This window comes from Notolepis coatsorum (genome assembly GCF_963971535.1).
Source record: "Notolepis coatsorum genome assembly, chromosome: 4".
In the NCBI taxonomy this organism is placed as follows: domain Eukaryota; kingdom Metazoa; phylum Chordata; class Actinopteri; order Aulopiformes; family Paralepididae; genus Notolepis; species Notolepis coatsorum.
The window spans coordinates 28942618-28970436 of record NC_140168.1 but is presented as its reverse complement, the minus strand read 5'-3'; the positions used below and the strand labels follow the sequence as shown (position 1 = coordinate 28970436).

General features: G+C 44.7%; 1 protein-coding gene across 1 annotated transcript in view; it reads right to left on the bottom strand.

Annotated features, from left to right (window-relative positions):
* The window catches only part of nt5c1aa (5'-nucleotidase, cytosolic IAa), a gene marked incomplete at its 5' end in the record, with an annotated part of 43636 nt that overhangs the window by 15132 nt on the left and 685 nt on the right, over nucleotides 1-27819 (bottom strand). The window contains 3 exons of the mRNA XM_084312340.1: nucleotides 597-726; nucleotides 1981-2148; nucleotides 12617-12661. Coding sequence (XP_084168466.1) covers nucleotides 597-726; nucleotides 1981-2148; nucleotides 12617-12661 — 343 coding nt within the window. The remainder of the gene's footprint in view (nucleotides 1-596; nucleotides 727-1980; nucleotides 2149-12616; nucleotides 12662-27819) is intronic.

Here is a 27819-nt window from a genome sequence, read left to right as displayed (position 1 = left end):
CTGCGCAGGCGCACCAACCGACCTGTAGGAGTCGCTGTCCACAACGCCCGATCCCCACCCATCAGTTTCCCACCCCCTAATACTGCCAATGTGTATTAGTACGGACGACCAGCTAAACTGAAAGCAATGTGGAGCGCTGGGCTCAAACAGGCGAACCCAGCGTCTCCAGTATTCGTGGTGAGTGCCTTGCCCACTCACCACGTAGCCGCCCTTGAATAAATAACCTTTCAAGGAAAAAATTATATATATATAGACCATTTCAAACTTGACAACATATACATTGTAAATGGGCCACGATTTTATTCCCCGTCGCAATGTTGCTGACAGGGGCCCAAGCTGTGGCCTGGCAATTTCATTCCACTTAAAAGGTCTATTATACACAAGGGAAATACACACAAGAAATTGTGACATTTACTTATCTTTTATTAATATATTTTTGCTGCCCCGTATTTGACGTTTCAGGCTGCGTTTCGTGAACCTCCAAGGGCATTTAAAAAAAGGAGAAAATCGGAACCTTGTGCGTACAAGCATTATGTACACCTGGTATGTGTGTGTGTGCGCGTGCGTGCGCGCGCGCGTGTGTGCGTCAGACTCACTGTGGTGATTGATGGTGTTGATGAGCCGGACACCGACGTGCGCGTGGTTGTACGTCACCAGGACGATGTCAAACAGCTCCTCGCTCTCTGGGTACAGCTCCCTCAGGCGGGTGTTCACTGCCTCCAGAGCCTGAGGGGAAACAGAGGCATCAGAACACCAGTCGTTAAGGGTTAACCTTTCACTACCACACTACAAAGGGTTAACGCTTTCACTACCACACTACAAAGGGTTAACCTTTCACTACCACACTACAGAAGGTTAACCTTTCACTACCACACTACAAAGGGTTAACGCTTTCACTACCACACTACAAAGGGTTAACATTTCACTACCACACTACAAAGGGTTAACCTTTCACTACCACACTACAAAGGGTTAACCTTTCACTACCACACTACAGAAGGTTAACGCTTTCACTACCACACTACAGAAGGTTAACGCTTTCACTACCACACTACAAAGGGTTAACGCTTTCACTACCACACTACAAAGGGTTAACCTTTCACTACCACACTACAAAGGGTTAACGCTTTCACTACCACACTACAAAGGGTTAACCTTTCACTACCACACTACAAAGGGTTAACCTTTCACTACCACACTACAGAAGGTTAACGCTTTTACTACCACACTACAAAGGGTTAACCTTTCACTACCACACTACAGAAGGTTAACCTTTCACTACCACACTACAGAAGGTTAACCTTTCACTACCACACTACAAAGGGTTAACCTTTCACTACCACACTACAGAGGTTTAACGTTTAAAAATTCCCTGAATGCATTGGTAGCTACATAGCTCCATTACATCAGGGACTTGAGGTAACAAGATTAAAAAGTAATGTTTCACGTTGCGGGGGCCTTTAACCTCAGCAAACATGTTGCACAATAAACGTCAAATGTCATTTATTTCAAATGAAAGAACGTAACCATTGAAATTGATTGCTGTGGTCTGCAGAGCTGGACTGTGTGAAATTGGGACTTTCGGGACAATTGGTTAGATTACATCAGACAAGTTCCATCGATCGCTGTGTGAGAAATGTGTGTTTGTGCAAGGAAACTATAAAAGAAGGAAGGGTCATCACCGCACTGTGTAGCGCATGTGGAAACGTTCAGTTCGGCCGACATTGAGTTGAATGGGATCCGCCGTCTCCTCGTTTATGACCATTTAAACAGGTTATCGCAATGTGTTCCATTGCTAACTACCGGTAGCTAATGTTTGATATTATTGGTTGATATATATAGCTGGATAGCTGGTATATCTTTAAGAGCATTGTATTCTGACGCGATGACCCTTCCTTCTCTTATAGTTTCCTGGTGTCTGAGCAGGAAGTAGTAACGTCCGCTCCGTGGCTACAGCACTACGCCGGCGGCGTCCTTGACCTTGACGAAGGGGAACGCCGGCCCGGGGGCGAAGGGCTCGTTCTCGTGCTCCACCTGGTACCTCAGGTACTCCTCCACGCCGCACTCCTCGTACACCTTCTGCTCGCGCTCCGTGCGGAACAGGACCCGGGAGGACACCGCGATGGTCACCGCGTTCTCCGGCTTGGGCTGCGGAGAGGAGGAGGAGGAGGAGGAGGAGGAGGGGCAAAGAGAGAGAGAGAGAGAGACATGAAGGAGAAGAACAGGAAGGAAGACGGGAGAACGCGTGAAAAGCCAACGAGAGACCAAAAAGAGGACGAGTTGAAATGACATGGGGGGTGTTGTCCGTGATGTAGCGTGTTTGGGTGGGTTAACCCTTTCACTACCACACTACAAAGGGTTAACCCTTTCACTACCACACCAGAGAGAAGGTTAACCCTTTCACTACCAGACTACAGAAGGTTAACCCTTTCATCACCCGACTACAGAAGCTTATAACCCTTTGTAGTGTGGTAGTGAAATGGTTAACTTTCTATAGTGTGGTAGTAGTGATGTTAAAGAAAGGACAAAAATGATGTTGCTACTTACATTGTTTGTTTTTTTTGCACACACATGGATGTGTTAAGTTTAGGACAACACATATTGTGTGATTTCAACACGTCCTTTTTGAAAGAAGGGACAATATGATAGAGAGAAGACAAAAGGAGAGATAAAAGGTCGAAATGCAGACAACTGACACACCATCAACCCGAGCATGCTCAGTGCGTGGGCTACCCTCGGCAGGTCGCTGTTCGGTTGTTAAGCCTGACGCCACGTGTGACGAACCACACGCTCTGCTTCAGACAGCGGGAGCTACTAGTAGGAGCACATACCCCGAGCATTTTGATCTATTAAAACAACAAGGGACACCGAGGCAAGGCAAGAGACAACACACACACACACACACACACACACACACACACACACACACACACACACACACACACACACACACACACACACACACACACACACACAATCGGAGCCGACTCACTCCGAGTATGTGTGGCGTGTGACGGGGAAACAAGGAGTGAGTGGGAAGTGGACACAAGCAGGAGTGAACCAGGAACTAGTGCCACGGATGTCTTTATGGCACCCTATGATTTTACGAGGGGCATTCCAGATTCAACATCCGTGACGAAGGCGAAGATGAAGATGACACTTTAGAAGTGCTGCTGTGGATGTTTTTCTTTTTTTTCTTTTTTTAATCTCCACTTGCACAATACAGAGAGAAAAAAAACGTTTTAAAAACTTGAAATCATCTCATCGCATGCCCTGCTTCATGCAAACAACCAGGGGTGTAGCTCCAGAATCTGGGCCCCATGAAAGAATGTATTTGTAGGCCCCCAGTGAATGCGAGCGCGCGTAAGCGCGCAAGCGGAATTTTTTTTTGCCATTTTTTTATTGATGAAAATGCATAATATGGTTTTTACCTATACATTCGGATCAGCAGTTCAGCACCTGCACTGTTGGTGGGTGAGCCTAGTAAAGGATGTCGCATTGCGTTCATCTTCAATGAATGGACCAATGCAATAGTCTACCAAAGCCCCCCCTCTCTCTCTATATATCTCACACACACACACACACACACACGCACGCACGCACGCACGCACACACACACACACACACACACACACACACACACACACACACACACACACACACACACACACACACACACACACACACACACACACACACACACACACACACACACACACACACACACACACACACACACACACACACACACACACACACACACACACACACACACTTCAGAAACAAACATAGTATCAATGAGAGCATCAATAATACACCTGAGTGATGTCTAGTAAAAAAAAAAAAAAAAAAATCATCCTAAGCTACCTCCCCCCAGCTACGCCCCTGCAAACAACACACACATTTCACACATGCCGGCTCATTGCATCCTAAAGTAAAGGGAGACCTACGGTCACCTATACTGTAACTACACTTACAGATCGAAGCCATGCATCGCCGTACTGGCAGCCTATGATGGTGTAACAGTGTCATCTGAGCAGCTAGTACATACAGTAGATGACTGGAGGTCCAGCAGAGTGGTGTCATGTTCAGTCATGGGAAACCTCTTGTAGGCATGGTGACGCAAGGAGAAGGCTCTCTGTGTGTGTGTGTGTGTGTGTGTGTGTGTGTGTGTGTGTGTGTGTGTGTGTGTGTGTGTGTGTGTGTGTGTGTGTGTGTGTGTGTGTGTGCGTGCGTGCGTGCGTGCGTGTGTGTGTGTGTGTGTGTGTGCAGCCTCATCTCTCTCACAGATAATTGTATTTTTGTTGCAGATGTTAACGATTCCCTAAACTCAACCCTCACAAAAATCTTTTTATTTTTATTTTGTGACCTCTTTGCATATCTCCCACAAGACCACACAGCTGAGCCATATTCATATTCTTCGGTCTCTGGAAACACGGCACCATATGTTTATGTAATTAGATGTCCTGTGGAAAGCCTTGTGCACCATGGAAAGATAAAGACTGCCTGGAAGCATAGGATGCATGTTAGGAAGCATAGGAAGCATGTTAGGAAGCATAGGAAGCATGTTAGGAAGCATAGGAAGGGTGTTAGGAAACATAGGAAGGTTGGTTGGATGCATAGGAAGGGTGGTAGGGAGCATACGCAGCATGTTAGGAAGCATATGAAGGATGTTATGAAGCATAGGAAGCATGTTAGGAAGCATAGGATGGTTGCTAGGAAGCATAGGAAGCATGTTAGGAAGCATATGAAGCATGTTAGGGAGCATAGGAAGGTTGGTAGGATGCATAGGAAGGGTGGTAGGATGCATAATAAGCATGTTAGGAAGCATGTTAGGAAGCATAGGAAGGTTGGTAGGAAGCATAGGAAGGTTGGTAGGAAGCATAGGAAGGGTGGTAGGATGCATAGGAAGCATGTTAGAAAGCATATAAAGGTTGGTAGGAAACATAGGAAGGTTGGTAGGAAGCATAGGGAGGGTGGTAGGAAGCATAGGAAGGGTGGTACTGTAGGAAGCATAGGAAGGTTTATAGGAAGCTAGGAAGCATGTTAGGAAGCATGTCAGGAAGCATATGAAGGATGTTAGGAAGCATAGGAAGCATGTTAGGAAGCATAATGAAGGATGTTAGGAAGCATAGGAAGCATGTTAGGAAGCATAGGAAGGTTGGTAGGAAACATAGGAAGGTTGGTAGGAAACATAGGAAGGGTGGTAGGAAGCATAGGAAGGGTGGTACTGTAGGAAGCATAGGAAGGTTTATAGGAAGCTAGGAAGCATGTTAGGAAGCATGTCAGGAAGCATATGAAGGATGTTAGGAAGCATAGGAAGCATGTTAGGAAGCATAATGAAGGATGTTAGGAAGCATAGGAAGCATGTTAGGAAGCATAGGAAGGTTGGTAGCAAGCATAGGAAGCATGTTAGAAAGCATATAAAGGTTGGTAGGAAACATAGGAATAATAATAATAATAATAATTTAGGACCTGCTCAGAGGTCATTAATCGGCATGCATGCGATGCATGTATGCGATTCGTCTCTGCGATTAGCCCATCCCGTCGTCCTACCCCCCCAAGGGCAGCCGGGAGCAGACAGGCGCAACGTGAGCCGCGCCAGGGGACCAACCCAAGTGATCCTGTCCGTCTTGGACACCACAGCGTTAGCGATCTTGTTGTTGTGCATGTTTTTCCATTGGGTTTATCTTATCGGGGGGGAAACCCTTGCGAGCACGGGGAGAACATGCAAACTCCACACAGAAAGGCCTGGGAGATATCCCACCTGGGTAACTGGCATCATGGAAACCTGGTCCCCAAGCGGGAAACGAACCGTGGACCTTCTTGCTGTGAGGCGACAGTGTTTAACCACTACACCACCGTGCCGCTTAGGAAGGATGTTAGGAAGCATAGGAAGGTTGGTAGGAAACATATGAAGGGTGGTAGGAAGCATAGGAAGGTTGGTAGGAAACATATGAAGGGTGGTAGGAAGCATAGGAAGGTTGGTAGGATGCATAGGAAGGATGTTAGGAAGCATAGGAAGGATGTTAGGAAGCATAGAAAGGGAAATAGGAAGCACAGGAAGGATGTTAGGAAGCATAGGAAGGGTAAAAGGAAGCACAGGAAGGGTGATAGGAGGCATATGAATAATAGGGAGGATGTTAGGAAGCATAGGTAGGATGTTAGGAGGCATAGGAATAATAGGGAGGATGTTAGGAAGCATAGGAAGGGTGATAGGAGGCATAGGAATAATAGGGAGGATGTTAGGAGGCATAGGAATAATAGGGAGGATGTTAGGAAGCATAGGAAGGGTGATAGGAAGCATAGAGAGGATGTTAGGGGGCATTGGAAGGGTGATAGGAATTAATTCCAATAATACTTGTCGTTGACCGATTTGAAAAATATTCCCAGAGTCACGTCCCTGGCCTGCTGTCAGCCTACTGTATGTGAAACGTTTCATCCATCTCGACCTTTTAGTTGGTGAGATACAGTATACTGACTGCACACACACACACACACACACACACACACACACACACACACACACACACACACACACACACTGACAGACACAACTGATCGCATAATCCCCACCAGCTGCGCACACACACACACATAAACGCACTCACTGACAGACACAAGCGATCGCATAATCCCAACAAATGTATTCACCCACCATCTCAAGAGTAAATTTGGATGGTGAGTATGTTGAAAAAACATCCCATTTGAGCTCCACAGAGTTGAAATTTGCATAAAATAACTGTTATTCCTGAAACTAGACACTCTGAACTACCTCATAAAAACGTAATTTGTTATGTTTTAAATCACATCACAAATTTGACCCTAATGTCACCCTTGGGTCCTCGTTATTAATAGAACTACCCACATGAGGGTGGGATTGTGTTACCTAATGTGTGTGTGAGTGTGAGTGTTAGTGTGTGTGTGTGTGTGTGTGTGTGTGTGTGTGTGTGTGTGTGTGTGTGTGTGTGTGTGTGTGTGTGTGTGTGTGTGTGTGTGAGTGTGTGTGTGTGTGTGTGTGTGTGTGTGTGTGTGTGTGTGTGTGTGTGTGTGTGTGTGTGTGTGTGCGTGTGTGTGTGTGTTGGCTGGGTTACAGGAAGCGGGCACGGGGCAGAAGAGAAAGGGTGGCATTCCAAACGGGGCAGTCAGTGAGTTTGTACCCACAGTGAGTGGGCTGAACTCGAATGACGCTAGTGGGGGGGGGGGGGGGTGTTGAGCTAGCAGAGTGTCTGTCTGTCCTGTCCTTTGCATATCTCCAGAGCTGTTCATCCGATCGACGCTCGGCAGGTGTATTGTTGAGGACCCAGTGGAGTGCAGTGTTGAATTTGGTCAGATGGTGGCGCTATAACAACATACTTTACACATATCTCGAGAACCGGTCATCCGATCGACTTAACACTTGGCATGTGTGTATTGCTGGGGACCCAAGGGAGCGCAGTGTCGAGTGTGAAGACGATCGGACGAGTGGTGCTCGAGAACGCTGCAAGCAGCCATACTGGTGGTCTCCACAACGCTGCAAGCAGCCATACTGCAGGTCTCCACAACGCTGCAAGCAGCCATACTGGTGGTCTCCACAACGCTGCAAGCAGCCATACTGCAGGTCTCCACAACGCTGTAAGCAGCCAAAATGTAAATGTGAAATGTAAATACTGCAGGTCTCCACAACGCTGCAAGCAGCCATACTGCAGGTCTCCACAACGCTGCAAGCAGCCATACTGCGGGTCTCCACAGCGCTGCAAGCAGCCATACTGCAGGTCTCCACAGCGCTGCAAGCAGCCATACTGCAGGTCTCCACAACGCTGCAAGCAGCCATACTGCAGGTCTCCACAGCGCTGCAAGCAGCCATACTGCAGGTCTCCACAACGCTGCAAGCAGCCATACTGCAGGTCTCCACAACGCTGCAAGCAGCCATACTGCAGGTCTCCACAACGCTGCAAGCAGCCATACTGCAGGTCTCCACAACGCTGCAAGCAGCCATACTGCAGGTCTCCACAACGCTGCAAGCAGCCATACTGCAGGTCTCCACAACGCTGCAAGCAGCCATACTGCAGGTCTCCACAACGCTGCAAGCAGCCATACTGCAGGTCTCCACAACGCTGCAAGCAGCCATACTGCGGGTCTCCACAACGCTGCAAGCAGCCATACTGCAGGTCTCCACAACGCTGCAAGCAGCCATACTGCAGGTCTCCACAACGCTGCAAGCAGCCATACTGCAGGTCTCCACAACGCTGCAAGCAGCCATACTGCGGGTCTCCACAACGCTGCAAGCAGCACTATCGTTGTACCAAACACTGGCGGCCCGAATGGGCAATGGACCAGTCTAACTTAAAGCACAGATGGAGAGGGAAGACGAGAGGGCTGTGATCCAGTTGCAGAGCAGAGTGTGTGTGTGTGTGTGTGTGTGTGTGTGTGTGTGTGTGTGTGTGTGTGTGTGTGTGTGTGTGTGTGCGTGTGCGCATGAACTGTAAGTTAATTTGAAATGTGTCAAAGAGAACCTAAATGAAGTGGCCTATGAATACCTGTGAAGTGAGAGCAGAGAAGCCGATATGCAACAGCGGGTCTGCTTTCTCAATGCGTACTGTATATATACGCATGTGTATATGCGCTCTGCCTTGTGGCCTTGCAGAGCGGCAGCGGATATACGCATACGCTGTCTCAAGATCTACTGTAGATCTTGTGCATGTTATCAACAAATGTGCGGGCGGTCAGGTGGCGTAGCGGAGATTGCGTTTGTCACCAACGCTGGAGACGCTGGGTTCGCATGTTCGAATCCAGCTCCCGGCGTGGTCACCAGCTTGGCTGGCCGTTCACACTAATACAATTGGCAGTATTAGGGGGTGGGGAAAGCTGGCGGGTGGGTCCTGGACGTGGACAGCGACCCCTACAGTTCGGTCGGGGCGCCTGCTCAGCGAGGGTAGGATCTGGAGAGAGGTAGTGTGACCTTCCACACGTTACACTCTCCCAGTGAGAATCCGCGCTGCCAGGCTGGCTGCCGGCTGGCTGCACAATGCGTCGGAGGAAAGCATGTGACAGTCTCCGGCCTCTCGGACCAACAGTAGGGGAAAGTGCGCAACAACCAGGAAGGGGGTTGGGAATTGGCATAACGACTAACAGTGGGATAAAAAAAATAAAAATAAAAAAATTTTAAATTGGAAAAAGGAGGGGGGAAAAGATAATAAAAAAATAATAATAAAAAAGAAAAAATTATGTGCATGCTTGTGTGAATTTATGTGTGCCATTATTACTGTCAATGTAATAATTGTGGAATATTTGTATAATGAGGCTGTGGTTGTATGTGTATGTCACCGAATTTCCCCAAGGGGATTAATAAAGTTCATCCTTATCCTTAAAAGCCCTTGTGTCTGTGTGAAGGCTGTGTCCTGGGCCCTATTCCCCGTACCTGGTTCAACTAAGTCGATCAAGAGTCCCATTATCCAGATTCAGTTAACCCGATGTTTGAAGCCGGGATTTTCCTGTTCCTGGAACGCTGATTCAGTCTCGTTAACTCGAGCCAGACTTGAGACTCTGGATAAGTGCGCGCGGCCGCTTCAGTTGAAAAGACAGCAGGTGTAGATCGCAGAAATCCTGATCTTCTAACGGCATTGATTGATTGATTGTTTTACAGATTGCAGGCGGCTCAATAGCCTTGCCGACAAGTTAAATGCATAATCTATAGGCTAATTTTAAATCCCTCATTACCCCAATCAATCAGATTATATTTCTTTAAACGTTCCTGCTGGCAGTAGGTTTATGCATTGAATAATCAAATGAGATCTTGCTAGCGAAAATAATTAGTTAAACTGTTTCAGAATAAGGATACGGCTCTCTTATCCATTGATTGATGTATGGTGTATTTCTTATTTATCTGTACTGCGGTGTGACGGTTTGTCCTTTTGACTTTCACGCAGACGACCGGGGTTCGAATCCTAGTCTTTTCCTTCTTTTTGCAATGTAGGAATAATTCAATTTGGTGCACGTTGAGAGCTATATAAAGAATGACATCCTCAATGCATGTAGATTTATAATATTTTAACTTAAAACTTTGCGTATAATCATTAATATTATATTCCAAAAAAATTATATTGGAAATGCGGGGTTTCGAACACCGGTCGCCCGGTTGCCAGGATTCAGCACTAGCCGCTGCGCCACTGTGCCAGACGTGATATACTCATTGTTTATGCATTAATGGACGAGAGACCCGTGTTTAGAATATTTTTCTTACCAAAAAATGAAGTTTTATCTCTTTATTCTCAAATGCATTAATGTGACGTCAACGGCTCATTCAATTTCTCAAACCCGTCAAACAGCGCATCTCATCAGACATTTTAATCCCAGTTACAATATCACACAAAAACCACAATCCCTGCATAGACACTTCAATTTTATGCTTGAATGAAACACAATCCGGCGCTCCGTTAAGCAAATCTACAGCGGAGATTAATATATGAAACTAATCAGAGCCAAACGGCCGATAGGTTTCATTCATTAAAAATATCCCTGCGGGATTCACATTTGCAATGAGCCGTTATTAAAATAACCACATGCAGCGTGTATCGCGACTCCGAGCGCCGTATATGACGTGCATTATTTTATTTAGGACAAAGTAAATCTATAGGCTCAATATGATTTATTATCAGCATTTAGTTCTATTATTATACATTTCAAAAGCCCCCTCTAGGAAAACGAAGCACGGAAACGTAATTCAGAATGGAAATGGGATCTCTAGACTGTGAGAATCATTTCAGGAAACGAGCTGTCACTCCTTTGCGGGGGCGTGGCCATGGTTCATCCGGCTAACTGAACTTAACCCTGCTCCCGACCAGGCTCAAACTTTTTGATCTGTTGTCATGGTGATTTGGACAATCGCGCGTCGGGGGACCAGAAAGGATCAGGCTTGACCGAAAGTTATCCGGCTAACTCAGTTATCCAGGTACGGGGAACGGGGCCCTGGTAAATAGGCCACAGGCTGTCCTTAAGCAGTGTGTCATGTCCGACTAGTTGGCCCTGTTCCCTCACTCTGTCTCTGCTCCTTCATACTGACATCTCACCCACTTACCACACACACACACACACACACACACACACACACACACACACACACACACACACACACACACACACACACACACACACACACACACACACACACACACACACACACACACGCACACACACACACAATAAAGACATGCATGTTAGGCAGGGACTACAGATGAGAACTAGCTCATTAGCTAACTCTGGCACATTTACATTGATGTGGAAACTGAAGCTGTTGATTAATGTGCACTGTCCCTGGGTAAATTATTTTATAAATCTCTACTCTACTCATACAAACACACTGTTATCCGTGTCCGCTGTAGCATACATGATGTCCCATGGAGCCGCTAGCATGTGCTTGTTTATTAACAAACAACAGAGCTTCTGTGGAGGCTTTTGCTCAATCTGCACGATCACTGGACACTGAATATATATAATCGCTGAGACTGTAACCAGTGCAGCCGTGTCTTCTGAGGTGATACCATGCTTCACGGAAACACAAAGAACCTCGCTTTAGAACGGCCATTATACATGTAATATAAACCCAAGGCACAACACATCACAGCACACATCACAACACAACAGCCTGCCTATGCACATCAAGCAAAGCTAGACTAAAGCGTTTTCTTTTTTTTTTTAAACAAAGGTAAAGGCACTTCTTTGGGAAGAAGTGTAGGTTTGAGATTTAAAAGATTTTCCATCTTCTCTTAGTGTAGTGCAGGGTACTGTACGAAACGTATTTTATGTCTTGTTTTATTGTGTTTCTTTATTTTTATTTTTTTATTGTGCTTGTGCTTGTTTTTATTGGTATTGTGTTTTTCTATTGTGTTTTTACAGTTTTTATGTTTTCCATCGAGGACCACTTTGGAAATAAGTGTTTTAAGTACAATCCTCTGGAGTGCAGGGTCGTGATATCAAACACATCACAGCACACATCACAACAGTGTGGTAGGTTTTGTTTGTGTCCACACGTATACTGATACACAGGGCGGTGTGTACACATAGGGGCTGTCTTTGTTGGCCATACTGATGAGATTAGGTGTGTTTTGTGTCACCATGGAGGCTTTCTCCAGGGTGTGAAAGGGGTCGAGAAAATGGGAATCGTATAGGGAAGCGATGTGAAAGTTTCGTGAACAGGCGCCTAAAATGCATATGAAGTTTTTAATAAAAAGAAAGAAAATAGCTAAATGGGTAACCGCCTTGTTTATTTTCAAATAAGAGGGGAAATCTAATGGAATAGAATGATGAAAAAGATTCATACTATAATATTATTATAATATTTTTTAAATCATATTTAAAAATATAATTTTTTTTAGCCGCTGTTCATGAACACAGTTGGCTAAATCAAAACGTTTTCAAAGTTTCCAGAACAATCTGGATGTGTAAGGATTATCTTAACTGTGTTCTCACACCAAGATGCGTTCAGGCAGTGGTTGGTTGGTTAGTACAGTGGGTTGCGGGTTCATAATCATGCTGACACACATCGAACAGCCATCGCACACGGGGTTAATGGGGTGAGAAGGGAGGCGGTGATGGAAACAATCCTTGACATCCCGACGGGACGATGGGACATACTTACGAAGAATATGCCTCCCTCCACTTTCCGGGATCGTCTCCCTGTTACCTTTAGCAAAACGACAATACTTATTTTTCATTCATCTGGTTTTCATATGGTATCACATTCAGTTGTAATTAAGTCTTTATAGTTTATCTAATTGTAACATTATTTAAAGTGGCCGAAGACAACAGCGCATAGCACGCAAAGATGAACATAAAAAGACTACATTCACACAGATTCACAAAGTCTATAAAGACAAACACATGTATGGTTGTGTAGAATGAGCTATAGATATTCGCGAAATAACAATGCTGATTTATTTTGCACATACGTAATCTCACACACATCCAAAAACTGTTTTGCACATTTAGTTTGACAGTTATTGAGAATAATTGAGTTTGAATATGCCCACCAGTGATGTCATTGGGGACATTTAATCCTTGTGTTGTGTTAATTACAGCACCATGGAATTATGTAAATTTTGTTTTAACAAAACATCACAGCACACAATACAGTAACAACAACAATAATAATAATAATAATAATAATAATAATAATAATAATAATAATAATAATAATAATAATAATAATAATAATAATAATAATAATAATAATAATAATAATAACAATACTAAACATAACAATATCAAATAACAACAATAACATTATACATTATAGTAATGACAGTAATAGAAATAATAAATATAGAGTAAAAAGAAAAAATATATATATAAAAATTTAAAATAATTTTAAACACAAACCCTACAAATTACATTGGACCCCCCCCCCCCCCCCCCCCCCGGACCGCCGGAATCCCCAGGACCAACACCTAAACCCCGCTCAACTGCCTATGGTGAACTTAATTATCTCAGCCGTTTCGACCCACAGCTCAATGCTAGCCTGTCCCACCCAATCACCCGTGCAGTAGAGATCTCCAAATAAATCACATCTAGCAGTGTTAGGGACCAGTTAATCAATGTGAGCTTCTCAGGCACCTTCCACCTCATGGCTATTAGCTTATTGGCAGCAGTAACGCCCGCCAGAACAATTCTCTTTTGTTGTCAAAGAGAAGTCGCCTATTCTCAGTCCTTGCCCCACAATGGTGGAATGAACTACCCACCCCAGTTAGGACAGCCGAATCCCGTCCAATCTTTCGCCGTCGACTAAAGACGCACTTCTTCAACCATTATCTGTCATGCACTTGTCCTAATAAACTAACCTACACTGTAGCACTCAACACTTTGATGAACATTGTTACTCAGCTGATAGAGTTGTGCCCTTCCTGATGGCTTGTCGTACAGAACTTGTAAGTCGCTTTGGATAAAAGCGTCAGCTAAATGACTAAATGTAAATATGTAAATGTTGTATGGATGCCGGTAGGGTTGTTATGTCGTTCAGAAGTAGTGTAGCCGCTGTGCATGGGATTGTTAAATTACATAATGTTTGAGAGCTTAGTCGTTATGGATTTCCAAAAAGGAGCTACTGGAGAGCAATCCCAAAACATGTGCATATAAGTGTAAGTGCCCGCGATTACTTTTTAACAGAGAGAGAGAGAGAGTCTCACACTGCATCCCTCATGGATTATAAATGTCATCCTAAACCAGCCTTAGGGATCTGAGGGCCCTTTCTCACTTACGTTTGGGGATCGAATCACTGCTCCCGGGAACGGGGGGGAGTGTTCTCACTCACCCCTTTTGGGATGCGAAACGGCGCTGATTCGTTTTACCCCCCGCTGAACGGGATCAGTTGGATTAGGTGGTCTCGGAATCGGGCCGTGCGGGTGCGGGGGTGTGACACACACAACGTCGTTACTGTCATGCTTGCTTGAATTTTGGGCAGATAACACCACACAACAACAGAAGAGAATACCCTCAAAAACGATATTTATGGGCAATTTGAGAGTTCAGACCTCAACCAAAAACAAGTGGATGAAACATGAAGCCACGTTACAAACGCACAGCACTTCCCTGGCTCGCATTAGGCCTGGCAATTTTAGTTTGCCATGCTATTTTCTATACATTAGTTTCTTGTTTGAATGCATTTATTTCTATTAGACCAGTGGTGCCCAACCAGTCGGCCGTGGTCGACCAGTAGATCAATGACATGTAATATAATTACCACGAACGATGGGATAATGTTAGCTGCTGGACAGGCTAAGCTAACTAGCGTTAGCTGTTAGCTTAGCGTTAACGTTAACCCTGCAAAACGCTCAAAAGCGGACTCTACAACAGAGTTCCATTCGTGAGAAAAGAGGCAGAACACAGTGAATGTATCCGTTTTGTTTATTGCACGTTCTTTGCTGAAAGGAAAAAGTGCTACAGGCTATACTAGACTAGGCTAAGCTAACTAGCGTTAACCGTTAGCTTAGCGTTAGCCCTGGGAAACGCTCAAAAGCGAACTCTACAACACCATCCATTCGTGATAAAATGGGGTGGGTTATATTGACAAGGCTTGACAACAGACGTTCAAATATAACTTCATATTTATTGCTTATTTATTCATTTTATATCAGCATCCAATCTCCAGCGCCATGTTAACACTTCCTGTGTTTACATTTTCAAACGTGACATCATCGCCTATGGCAAGCGTAAACGCTCAAAAGGCAAACCGTAAACAGAACCCGGAACGAAACAAGACTGCAGTGTGTACGCAAACTAGAGGGGGGAGAGGGGGGGGGGGGGAGTTCGCATCAGATCTCGGAACGGGCCAGAACGGAACGGAATAGAAACGAATAGGGTGAGTGAGAAAGGGCCCTAAGAGACCTCTATTGGTGCAGCATATCCGTTACAGTCAGTTTACCCTATGACTAAACTCTACGTTCTCGAGTAATCCCCCGTTAACTGTCCTGATATGATTCAGGTAGTGTTGAAAGTCTGTCCTCTCTCAGTGTGTCTCCTACCAGGCACGTGGACAGATTGTACCAAAAGGGGCTCAAGCACCTGCCCCTTTGCCATGCCATTCAAAAAGTGACCTCTTACTGGACATTCATAGCCTGATGCACCAGACGATTTGTTTACACGGAACCATTTGAGAAGTCGTCCCTGGAAACTGTTTGATAAATACTTGGCACTTTCGAAAAATACTTGGCAGGCAGACAAACCATCAATCTATCACTGTCTTACCACGGGGCTGACTTCAGAACCAATCAGATCAACGGACCCTATGATGTGCGCGGCCAGTGAGAGAGAGCTGAAGAGGAAGCTAGCTATGCAGCTAGCATGTCGGTAGACAATTCTTGCCGCCTTTGTAACGACTACCAAAAAATATATTTGATTCAAAGATGGTAGCCAGAGTAACACCTAAACCACGACATTAGCTGCCCGTCGTTGGTCCGAACTACTGTGGTTCGGCCACAAGCACATAACTTGAAGCCCGACCAGATGGATTCTTGTGTGATCTCGTAATCTCGTGTGATCTCGTGTGAGCTCATAACCTCGGGAATCCAGCTGCCTTGCAAGGTACATTCAGATACACCGTAAACTACTTGGCAATAAAGACCTTTCTGATTCTGATTCTAGTGCATTTGGTGTCAAACGTAACATTGTTGACATTTACAAACTGAGACCATTTCTATAAATTATTCAATATCTGTAGCCTACAGACCATTAATAGCAGTCTATTTAACAGACTGCCCACATTTGCTCCATCACGTCCAGGCAAATTTGACACTCCGCCTGGAGCAAACTTGCATCTGTCTCGCTCCATTCTCGTCATCCCATTGACTTTGAATACATTCGTACCACCTCTAAGATTTACATCAAACAAGACCAGCAAGGCTGGTAACTCACACAAATGGTGTTGATTGGGTTATCACCATCATCATTATCACCATCACCATTATTATTAGCATCAGAAATAATGGGGTGGTTATAGATTCATCCTCCCCACTGTCACTGTCCCTGACAGCATCATCCATGTTTATGTAGAAAGAGAGAAGGCCAGCGCTAGTAACTGTTATCGCTATTAGTTACTCGTTTTTCACGATTGCTCAACACTAAACACATACCCTAAACCAAATGACCAGTTCCCTAAACACATTCAATAAAACTAGCCCCCATTTGCCAAAACCATAAACACATGTCACCTGTAGACACAATTCACAAAACTCAATCCCCTTTTCTCACAACTCTAAACACATGTTGTCTTGCTAAAACACATGTTGCACAAATCTCTGATCAAATGTGCACATTGAAGCTCATGTGATGCAAAATTATAGCCACAGTCAGCAAAAGTTGAACACAATGAAATCTGGTGTCATTGGTTAAAAACAACGACTCAAAATGTAAGACACTTGTTGCGAATGATGAGACCACACCTATATAGTCCAGTGCAGAGTGCACAGTTTGCTGAAGGTTCCAAAGGACTTTTATTTTCTTCTTTGGGGGTGGGGGGCAAGAAGGATGTGTACAAGATGCATTGTATTGTAGGCCTATATCGTACATGTATAGGTCATGTTTCCAAATGCAGTATGTATACCGAATTTCAAATTGCTTACAAAAAACTGTGACATATTGATAAGGATAGTGGAGTTATGTAATTAGTGTAAAGAAGAACATCACATTGTGTTTTACATTTTTACGTGTATTGTTGTGTGTAATGGATCCTCCGTATAGTGTTTACACATTTTTGCATTGAGTTGTGATAACTGTATTTTCTTAGTAATTTTCATACACTATGAGGAAATTACTACCATCTCTTTTGGTAACATGTATTTTCTGTTTGAACGCATTATTTGATAATGGCTGTTGTATTTGAAAATGCACCAATAATTACAGTAAACTTCAACGATGAACATATCCACTATTCTGACACTATGATAAACTTTAGCATGAAATATAATCTATTTTGGTTCAGTTGTTTCACTTTTGCATGCTATGTACGTATTACATATTTTGAGCCCAAGATTAGGAGTATAGCATTTTGCATTATGACCAAAGAACACTTTGTGATGACTGTATTGAAAATGCAGTAATGACTTACGTAGTAAGCTATTGTGAAAAACTGTAACTTACTGTAATTGTTTGAAATATCTATAATGTTCTGGTACTGTGATACACTTTTGCATATACTATTATCTGATTTGACGCTGGTATTTTTATTTTGCATGCTATATTACATTTTGAACCCAAATGAGCAGTATAGCATTCTGTGTGTACAGTAAGAGTTTTGCACATTGAAACTCTGATGTGCAAAATGAGTCAAAGCAATCGTAAAAAAACTGTCATTTACATACTATTCCTATGAAACACACACATTTATAAATGCCCAATACATATATTTTGAGAACAGATAAGAAGGTTTCTAAAAATTTGTCCTGGCAGTTGTGAAACTGTAAAAAGAACATTCTCACACTCTGAACAAATTGTGTTTTCTATTATTTGTTGTTGTGTGTAATGATGCTTAGTACTGTTTACATCTTTGCTGGCCTTGAGAGGGATTTTGGTGTCAAAGTTTGCTGTTTTGGTGTGATAGTTTGGTTTTGAAAAGAGAATGTGAGGTTTTGTATAATGTAGCTTATGAAAAGTGTTTTGTGTTTAGACTGAGTTTTGGGAAAAGGGAGGGCAATTTCATGAAATGTGTTTTATCAATTGTGGAAAAACTGTAAACACCAGTTGGTTCATATCTCCATCCCTCATTTGGCTGCTGGTGCTGCCTTCTGTCCACGCTCCATCCTAGCAGGCCAGATGCCACCGTTAGCTTAGCTAGCATAATCAAAGGTAAACTGTCTTTCCTCTAGAGAATGAGAAATACAGCAGCCAAATTAGTCTTATAATCGAACCCTTGAAGAACCATATAACTAACTTGGAGCGAACGCAACAATAAATTACCATCTTTAGATAAGAACATTACTTATCTAAAAATAACTTTAGTGTTCCTCTGAAAACCTAAAACAAAGTTATATGGTTCTTAGTCTGAGGCACTCGCTTATCTCTTACAGAATGACCTCCTAGACCCTAATCAGTCTGGCTTCCGGACTGGCCACTCCACAGAAACGGCCCTCATTGCGGTCACAGAGGCACTTCACTTATCAAAAGCGAAAGTCCTCTCCTCTGTCCTGATTCTCCTAGATCTATTTGCAGCCTTCGACACAGTCAACCATCAGATCCTCCTCGCGGCCCTCACAGGAATGTGAGTCGCTGGCTCTGCGCTGACATGGCTGACATCATACCTCAATGACCACTCCTACCAAGTGTCATGGAGAGGGACCCTGTCGGCCACCCGCCCCCTGCGGACGGGTGTCCCCCAGGGCTCGGTCCTAGGACCCCTTCTCTTCTCCCTCTACACTAAATCACTGGGTAACATTATCACGTCTCATGGCTTCTCGTATCATTGTTATGCAGACGATACTCAACTCTTCCTCTCCTTCCCTCCCTCAGATATCCACGTCTCTGAGCGGATCTCGGCCTGTCTGTCTGACATCTCTGTCTGGATGACGACCAACCACCTCAAACTGAACCTAAGCAAAACAGAATTGCTCCACCTGCCGGCCAAATCCTCCCCTCTGACCGACCTTTCCATCACAGTCGAGAATGCAGCTGTGACCGCGTCCCCGACCGCCAAGAACCTTGGTGTTGTCCTCGACGACCAGTTGAACTTCTCTGCTCACATCGCAGCGACAACCAGAACCTGCAGATTCCTCCTGAGCAACGTCAGAAGGATCCGTCCCTTCCTGACAAAAGAAGCCACCCAACTCCTCGTCCAATCAACAGTCATCTCCCGCCTCGACTACTGCAACGCACTGCTCGCTGGCCTCCCGGCCACTGCCACCAAGCCTCTTCAACTCATTCAGAACGCAGCGGCCCGCCTGATTTCAAACCTACCGAAGTCGGCCCATGTCACCCCACTTCTTAGGGACCTGCACTGGCTCCCCATTGCTGCACGAATCCGCTTCAAGGCCCTCGACCTAGCATACCGTGCGGCAAAGGGAACTGCTCCCGCCTACCTCCGGTCAATGGTCTCTAACTACACACCCTCAAGACCCCTACGCTCTGCATCTTCTGGCCGCCTCAGACCTACTCCTATCCGAGCTCCGGGAGGGTCATCAAGGAGAAGCCGCCTATTCTCAGTCCTTGCCCCACAATGGTGGAATGAACTACCCACCCCAGTTAGAACAGCCGAAACCTGTCCAATCTTTTGCCGTCAACTAAAGACGCACTTCTTCAACCATTATCTGAAATAAAAAAAATTAAATAAAAAAATATATCTAACCCTAACTAACCTTACTGTCATGCACTTGTCCTAATAAACTAACCTACACTGTAGCATTCAACACTTGATGAACATTGTTACTCAGCTGATAGAGTTGTGCCTTTCCTGATGACTTGTCGTACAGAACTTGTAAGTCGCTTTGGATAAAAGCGTCAGCTAAATGACTAAATGTAAATGTAAATGTAAATGTACTCAATTAAAGGTAGAATCTGTAATGTCGACCTCTAGGCAAAAGATGACAACATGGTACTGCGCTTTCTTTACAGTTTTTGGATTTGTTTCGGTGGATATAGGGTATAGAGTTACTATACTGCTGGCCACAGCTCAACCTACATGTCAGACCAAAACAAAAAAGGAAACAAAGCGCCATACCAAGTTGAGCTCTTTTGCAGTCAACAATCAGTAGTAGGTTTGTCTAATTCAAGTCAATTGCAAGTTGGAGTGCATAATGAGCATATAGACAATAAACATACACATCTTCATGTTGACTTTAACACTTTGAGCACCACTCACAGCTTTTCTCGGGTTTACGACCCGACCGTTGAATGCCACATCACGGCTATTCTCGGGTGTTTTTTTTTGTTTTTTTTATTAGCGATCTGAAATCATATTGCATTACGCGAGCCTACCGTTGGAGATCCAGGGACCGCCGGCGATCAGATGTGAAAAAAGCGCCCCCTATCGTCTCCCAGATGGTAAATCACCCTTTTGGAATGGACTCAATGAAAGTGAATGGGAGAACGGATTTCTGACTCCACCTTTTACTTCTCACTGATGCAGCCGGGGTCTACCAGAGTTCATTCTGGAGCCTCTGAGCCGCGGCGAGCATGGGTTATACTGTATACACGGTTGATCAATACATTTATCGATTTTTTCGAATGGCAATCGGAAATTGGAATAAACCATTTGGATACCATCTGACCTCAGGTAAGGAATCTATATTATCAGTGTTAGGATAATCAGACTCGTTTTCATAGAGATATAAGCGTTTATGTGATATGTGATATGGCTGTTTTTACTGTAAAAGCCATGAGGAAATAAGAGCAGCGATTATCAGCGCACGGCACGAGCGTGCGTGCGCACACATATACTATCGATCATCTAGCGTTTATTTGAAAACAATTCATAAATAGGCCGACAAATCACAACGTTCTGGAATATTCCAGTAAAAGGCGATTATCATAGGCATGGGTTGTTTTTCCCTGGAAAACGGGTGATTTTCAAAATGCTATCAAACGGAAATGAAGCGATAAAAATACAATCTGCCTTGCCAATGTTGACTGGAAAATGAGTCTTTGATAAGCGACGGGCAGATTAGACACATAGCCATAATTTAAAACATAGATTAGGCGATATTAACGTTAACATTGGCCGTGGATGGTGGCACTCAACTGGGGGAAATAGGAAAACACGGCCCGGCACTGAAAGTGTTAGGCAAAATATTTCAAATACAAATCCACTGTTTTCTTTTTTCAAATCTAATAGATAGATAGATAGATAGACAGACAGACAGACAGACAGACGGACGGACAGATAGATAGATAGATAGATAGATAGATGGATAGATGGATAGATGGATAGATGGATAGATGGATGTGTGCTGTTCTGTTCACCGGGACAGACTGTACAACCATGTGCACCTCTGCAGGGTCTGCCAGGCTGACAGCTCTGGTAAACATGGCTCATCCAGACCCAGGAGTCATATCTTATTTACATTTCAGAGGCTGTAAGACACTGTCCATCCGTCTGTCTGAGAAGAGCGGAGGAAGGAAGGGAGCATCAGCCAAGAGAGGGGAAAGGATAGAGTGGTGATTGCAGAGGAGAGAGAGGGGGGCAGAGAGAGAGAGAGAGAGAGAGAGAGAGAGAGCAGAGAGTGACAGGGGGAGAACGGGTGATATTTATAGATAAGTAAAAGGCCAGCACTTCTGTGTCTGTACAGGCCTCCAGGGTTATGGTGACACAGGAGCATAGGTAGCATGGTGTTGACCACGTGTGAACACACACACACACACACACACACACACACACACACACACACACACACACACACACACACACACACACACACACACTCCAATCATCACCTGCACAGGGTCCAGACTAATCTTGACCATAGAGAACTACCCCCCCTCGATCGTCCCAACAGCAGCCTGCTTGCTCTTCTGTGGGCTCTGCCTAAGGCAAACTGATACTATTGTAAAGAAATGTATATATAATAAATAAATAAATAGCAAACAAACAAACAAACAAAAAAAGTTTCTACGTGACTTAATTATCAAAATGCTCCGATATGGTCCACAGCCTTCAACAATGATTGTCCAGTACAACGATGGTACTTCACTGCAGCCTCCGTGAAGTACTGTAGCTGACAAGAGGACAGGAGTGGCCACTGTCCCTGTATCAATGATGGTAATTCAAACCTATAGGGTTGTAGAGTTCTCACACTATGATTTGATCTGATTGCTATGTCTTGATGACATACTGTACGATGGTGATATAGGGTGGGCTGTGAGTCATAACAAGACTTTACTCTGTGACCGTGGGTGGCTCTATGTTTTCTGCCATGGTTCCACTCATCTACAAGGGACAAGGTCAATGCTTATCACCTTTAATGTGCGTACGTGGGGTTTTTATCATCTGAGTCATCCCTGTTTATGGTGGAGGTGGAGAACGCAGTCCGAGATGCCATTCCATAATCAGCCCTATATATGCTCAAAGGAGACCATACCTGTGGACAAGGCATGTATATTACAGTAGAAAACCACCAGAAGCCTTTGGGAAATACTCACAGTTACAGTTTCCTTGATTTTGAAAGAACTTTTAATTCATGGATATTTTGGCCACAACTGACACCACTGCTGGCAGCTAGCTTTTTCTTTCTTCCTTTCTTTCTTTCTTTCTTTCTTTCTTTCTTTCTTTCTTTCTTTCTTTCTTTCTTTCTTTCTTTCTTTCTTTCTTTCTTTCTTTCTTTCTTTCTTTCTTTCTTTCTTTCTTTCTTCCTTCCTTCCTTTCTTTCTTTCTGAAGATAAGATAAGACATTCCTTTATTGATCCCCTTCGGGCGTCATAGCAACATGGGGGAGGGGGAGGGGGAGGGGAGGTACAGGTATATGTGGGCAGGTATTAACTCTTAAATAAACAAAAAAGGTGCACTAAGGTGAGGGTCTTTATGCCCTATCGGTTATATCATACATTACAATGAATTTAGCCAATAAAGAATTACAATCTGAAGTATTTGCATGTTTGTTTATTATTGGGTATTGGCGTGGTGGAGAAGGCCTATATGTCTGTAACATCCACACCATAAAACGTTCAGTTTTCAAGTTGTGCTGTGGCTCTAGGACCTGTGTATAAACATAGCTGAGCACATGATCTAGTTTCCTTTTATTTTGAGCATAACACAAACAAATACAACAGTATTATCAGATCTTAAGAGCTAGTGATTTATGGAAATAAAAATAATAATAAAAATGTGTTTACATGTAATCCATGTATCCATGTACACTGCAATCTAGTATGACTACACTAAGATCATTATTGCTATCTAGCAGTAGCCTATATATTGCAGTATGTGGCACGTGCTGAGCTCACTTACACTATCTCTCTGGTTCACACACACACACACACACACACACACACACACACACACACACACACACACACACACACACACACACACACACACACACACACACACACACACACACACACACTGCACACAGAAACACATGTGACTCGTCAAAGTAGTGAAAGCTTGGTGCGTCTCCTCTTGATCTGTTTCACCGCTTGGCAGGTGTCAGGTCTTCATGACAGTTGGTGTGGTGGTGGTGGGTGTTAACACTAATACGTCTATATACTCCCTCACTAAACCTCTGCTTGGAAAGATTAAATAGCTTTTAGCCACATTTAGCTCCTTCATTTTAGATTGCTTTTCTTAACGTTTACTGTGCTCTCTCTCTCTCTCTCTCTCTCTCTCTCTCTCTCTCTCTCTCTCTCTCTCTCTCTCTCTCTCTCTCTCTCTCTCTCTCTCTCTCTCTCTCTCTCTCTCTTTCTCTCCATCATTTTCATAGTCATTTTCTTCCTTTTCGTGGTGGTTCTTAAAGGGTCATTGTGATTAGTCTTTATCCTGTTAACTTGAGTCTTGTGTACACACAGTATAGTCCCCTGCGTGGTTGTTAAATCCCCCTGCCCTCTCCAGTTCCCTAGAAATCATGCTGCGTCATCTCTCTCTCTCTCTCGCTCTCTCTCTCTCTCTCTCTGTCTCTCTCTGTCTCTCTCTCTCTCTGTATTCGTGTCCTACCCAGTAAACAATGCTAAACCCTCCCAGCCATGGTCTCTCTCTCTCTCTCTCTCTCTCTCTCTCTCTCTCTCTCTCTCCTCTCTCTCTCTCGTGCACATGCGTGTGGATGGTGGGAGCGGGGTGGTTTGAGTGTGGTGCTGCCGAGAGGTTTTGTGGAACGCGTGAGTCTTTCTAAACTTTTCCTTTTCTTTATGTTGTTTGTCAAATTGTGAATTAGACTGGGTTTTAATTCGACTGTTGTGTGTTAATGGTGGGCTGATAGCGTTGTCAGTGTTCGCTTTGGCAGCTGACTGCTGTCGCGGCGGCATGGATTTCGCGAAATTAACTAGGAAACATGGGTTCAAAAGTCACGCCGGCTTTTCCGTGTTCGGTGGAAGACTGTAGTCTAGCTGTAGCGGGGAAAGTGGGAGCTGCGGCCGTTAAGTCAGCAGCCGTATGAATGGGGGGATTGTAATATTCTTGAATGATTTGACTAAAGTTAATCAACTGATAACGGACGGTTGATCTTAAATGGTACTTTTGTATCTGTGTTGCCGCTCACAACTCCGGCAAAAAAGGTGTCATTGGCAAACGTTCCTCCGTTGGTGAGCGATGATCTGATATTGAGGGAACTCGCAAGGTTTGGAAAAGTGGTGGCTCCTTTGAAAAAAGTGTCTTCAGGTTTCAAGGCACCGGAACTGAAGCATGTAGTTTCTCACCGAAGGCAGACGTTCATTGTAATGAACAGACGTGATGATGAGTTAGATCTTAATTTTAAAAGTAGTAATAGACGGGTTTGAGTACATTATCTTGCGACAACACAAAATATGAGATGTTTTGCGTGTGGAAGGGAGGGGCATCAGAGACAAGCGTGCCCTGGGGGAGGGGCCGAGCAGGGGGGGGGAAATGATGGGGAAGGTGCGAGGACGAAAGGAAGAACAGCTTGGGGTGGGAATCGAGGGGTTGAGGGGGGGGGGCAGGGGATGAGGGGGTAGTGGAGAGGTTTCTGAGAAGGTTTTTGTACCAGATGGAAGTGGTAAGGGAATGGAAGGGGGTGGTTTCGGCGGGGATTGTAGCACGGGGAAAGAATGGTGGAGATGGTGAGGTGGGGGGGGGGGGGGGGGGGTGTGGTGTAGGTGCTTGTGTAAACCAAGACGTGTTGGATAGCCAGGTGAAGAGTGGAATTGTTGACATAAGGGGGACAGATGGGACCTGTTGAAGAACAAAGGCCAGATGCTGGGGATGAAAATAAGGGGGGGGGGGGGGGGGGTCGTGGCAGGAGGGGATTGCAGAGGTGGCAAGGGGACCTGTTGTAATATATGGGGCAGGTGGACCTGTTGATATACTAAGGATAGTTGCTGGGGATGAAAATGAGGGGGAGGGGGGGGTCGTGGCAGGAAGGATTACAGAGGTGGAGGGTGGAGCTGTTGAGACACAAGGGACAGGAAAAGGGGTTGAAAATGAGGGGGGGGGGGGCAAGTGGAACTGTTGTAATGCAAGGAGAAGATGGTGGGGGTGAAAATGTGGGGGGGGGGTCGTGGCGGGAAGGATTACAGATGTGGGGAGTGTACCTGGGGTAGCTGTAGATGTTGAGGGGGTCAGGGTGGAGGAAGTAGAGGATATTGACATGGGGGAGGGGGACGGCGGGGTGGGGGTTGCTAGGCAGAAGAGGAAGGTTGGGGTAGTTGGGGTGTCGAGCTCTCAAGCTAAGAAGACAGGTGTGGCGGAAGAACTTAGCAGTATGCAGAGTACACAGGGGCGTTTATGGGCAGAGATGGTTGTGGATAGTGATGATGAATATGAGGAAGATGGTTATTCCTATTCACTAGATGCAATGAAAGTGTTTTTAAAGTTGACAAAGAACAGGAAGAGTGTAGTGGTGAAAGATTTTTTTTCCAGATAAAGTTTTGTTTGTTGCAGCAGCAAAGGAACATATGAGGTTTAAAGGAGATGGTCGTTTTGTTGACAAAGATATATACAGGATGAGAAAGATTGTGCAGAAGGTGATGCAGGGCCGCAGTGTGGAGGAGGCTGGAGTGGAATCGGTGTAGTTTTTTTTGTTTTTTTACCTTTTTTTTTTTTCTGAAATGAGAGTTTTTTTATTGAAGGGACTGGTGTGGTGTCACTTGGGGCTGGACTTTTCAAGGTGTCCTGATACCGGGGACAGGAGGCTGAGACTTTTTTTGTTCATCTCATATACTCTTATACTTTTGTGGAATTTTATGAGGACTGGGACTATGGAGGATTCAGAGACAGGAGCGGAGCGTATCGTTTTCATGCCCGATGGGAAGGCCGAGCCATACTCCTTCGGCACACCCTTTCATCAGAGTCGTCATGGGGGGTTGTTATCTCTACCGTCTTTTTTTGTTACCGGCCGGCACCGTTACCTTTTTCATGGGTTGGGAGGTATGACTGTGGGGCTCATCACGTTCTACGCTGAAATGGACAGTTTCATGATTCAGCCTCGGAGGATGATGGTAAAGTGGACTTTGCTGGTTACTTTCTACCCCTATGTTCGGAATGGGTTTCATCAGGGTTTTGTGCTCTCGAATCAGACTGATTGATGGGAGGTCGCTGGGGGCTGCCAGTCTCCGCACAGGGGTGTGGGAGGTGAGGTTGGAGCGGCATCTGAACCAGGAAGGAAAAGGCGGCCTCGGGACGGGGAGGCGGGGTAACAACCTGTCTAATGAGGATGTCGGTCCAGAGTGCATCTCGGTCCCCATGCTCTGTTCTCGGCCCCCGACATATGATATATGACTGGTGACGGTAGGAGCATATATGGTAAGGCTGAAGGGAGGAGGGTCGGCTGAAGAAGCGGCCCTGTTTATCCACGGGATCGGTTTTGACTGGAGTCTGTCGGACACACTCAAAGGCCTGATGTGTTGTACCAAAAGGGGAAAGGTGAAGCTAGAGACGCTCGTCTCAGGACTAAGGTTTCTACAGTGCCAGTATCCAGTGTCTCTCTCTCTGACACACCCAGAACTTTGGATCATTTAGAGTTTTTTTTTTCTCTCTCCCTATGGGGGGGAAACATTTCAGAGTGACTTTTGGTTCAGTTTCAGCATCGTTGTCCCTAATTGATTTTTTTTTTTTGTTTTGTTTTGTTTTGTTTGTTTTGTTTGTTTTTGCTGTTTTTTTTTTTTTTTTTTTTTTTTTTTGCTCTTGTGTTTTGTTGAGTTGTAGAGTATTTATTGTTGAACGTTTTGTTGTATCTTGTGTAGTTTTAGTAAAAAATAAAGTTTTTTATAAAATCAAATCTCTCTCTCTCTCTCTCGTCTCTCTCTCTCTCTCTCTCTCTCTCTCCTCTCGCTCTCTCTCTCTCTGTCTCTCTCTGTCTCTCTCTCTCTGTATTCGTGTCCTACCCAGTAAAACAATGCTAAACCCTCCCAGCCATGGTCTCTCTCTCTCTCTCTCTCTCTCTCTCTCTCTCTCTCTCTCTCTCTCTCTCTTTCTCTCTCTCAGTCTCTTTCCTTCTCCAGAAAACACTGCTCTACGTAACTTGTGTGTAACAATTTCTCTCAACTTTACCACGGGCTGATTAAAGTGTTTTAAATGCATTGGTTGTTAGGTGTAATAGGAGATGCTGCTCGCTCTATATATATCACACACGTGCGCACGCACGCACACACACACACACACACACACACACACACACACACACCACACACACACACACACACTTGACATTCATTGGCCTCAGCCGCACCTTCCAAGCTATGCTTAATGCTGCACGTGGG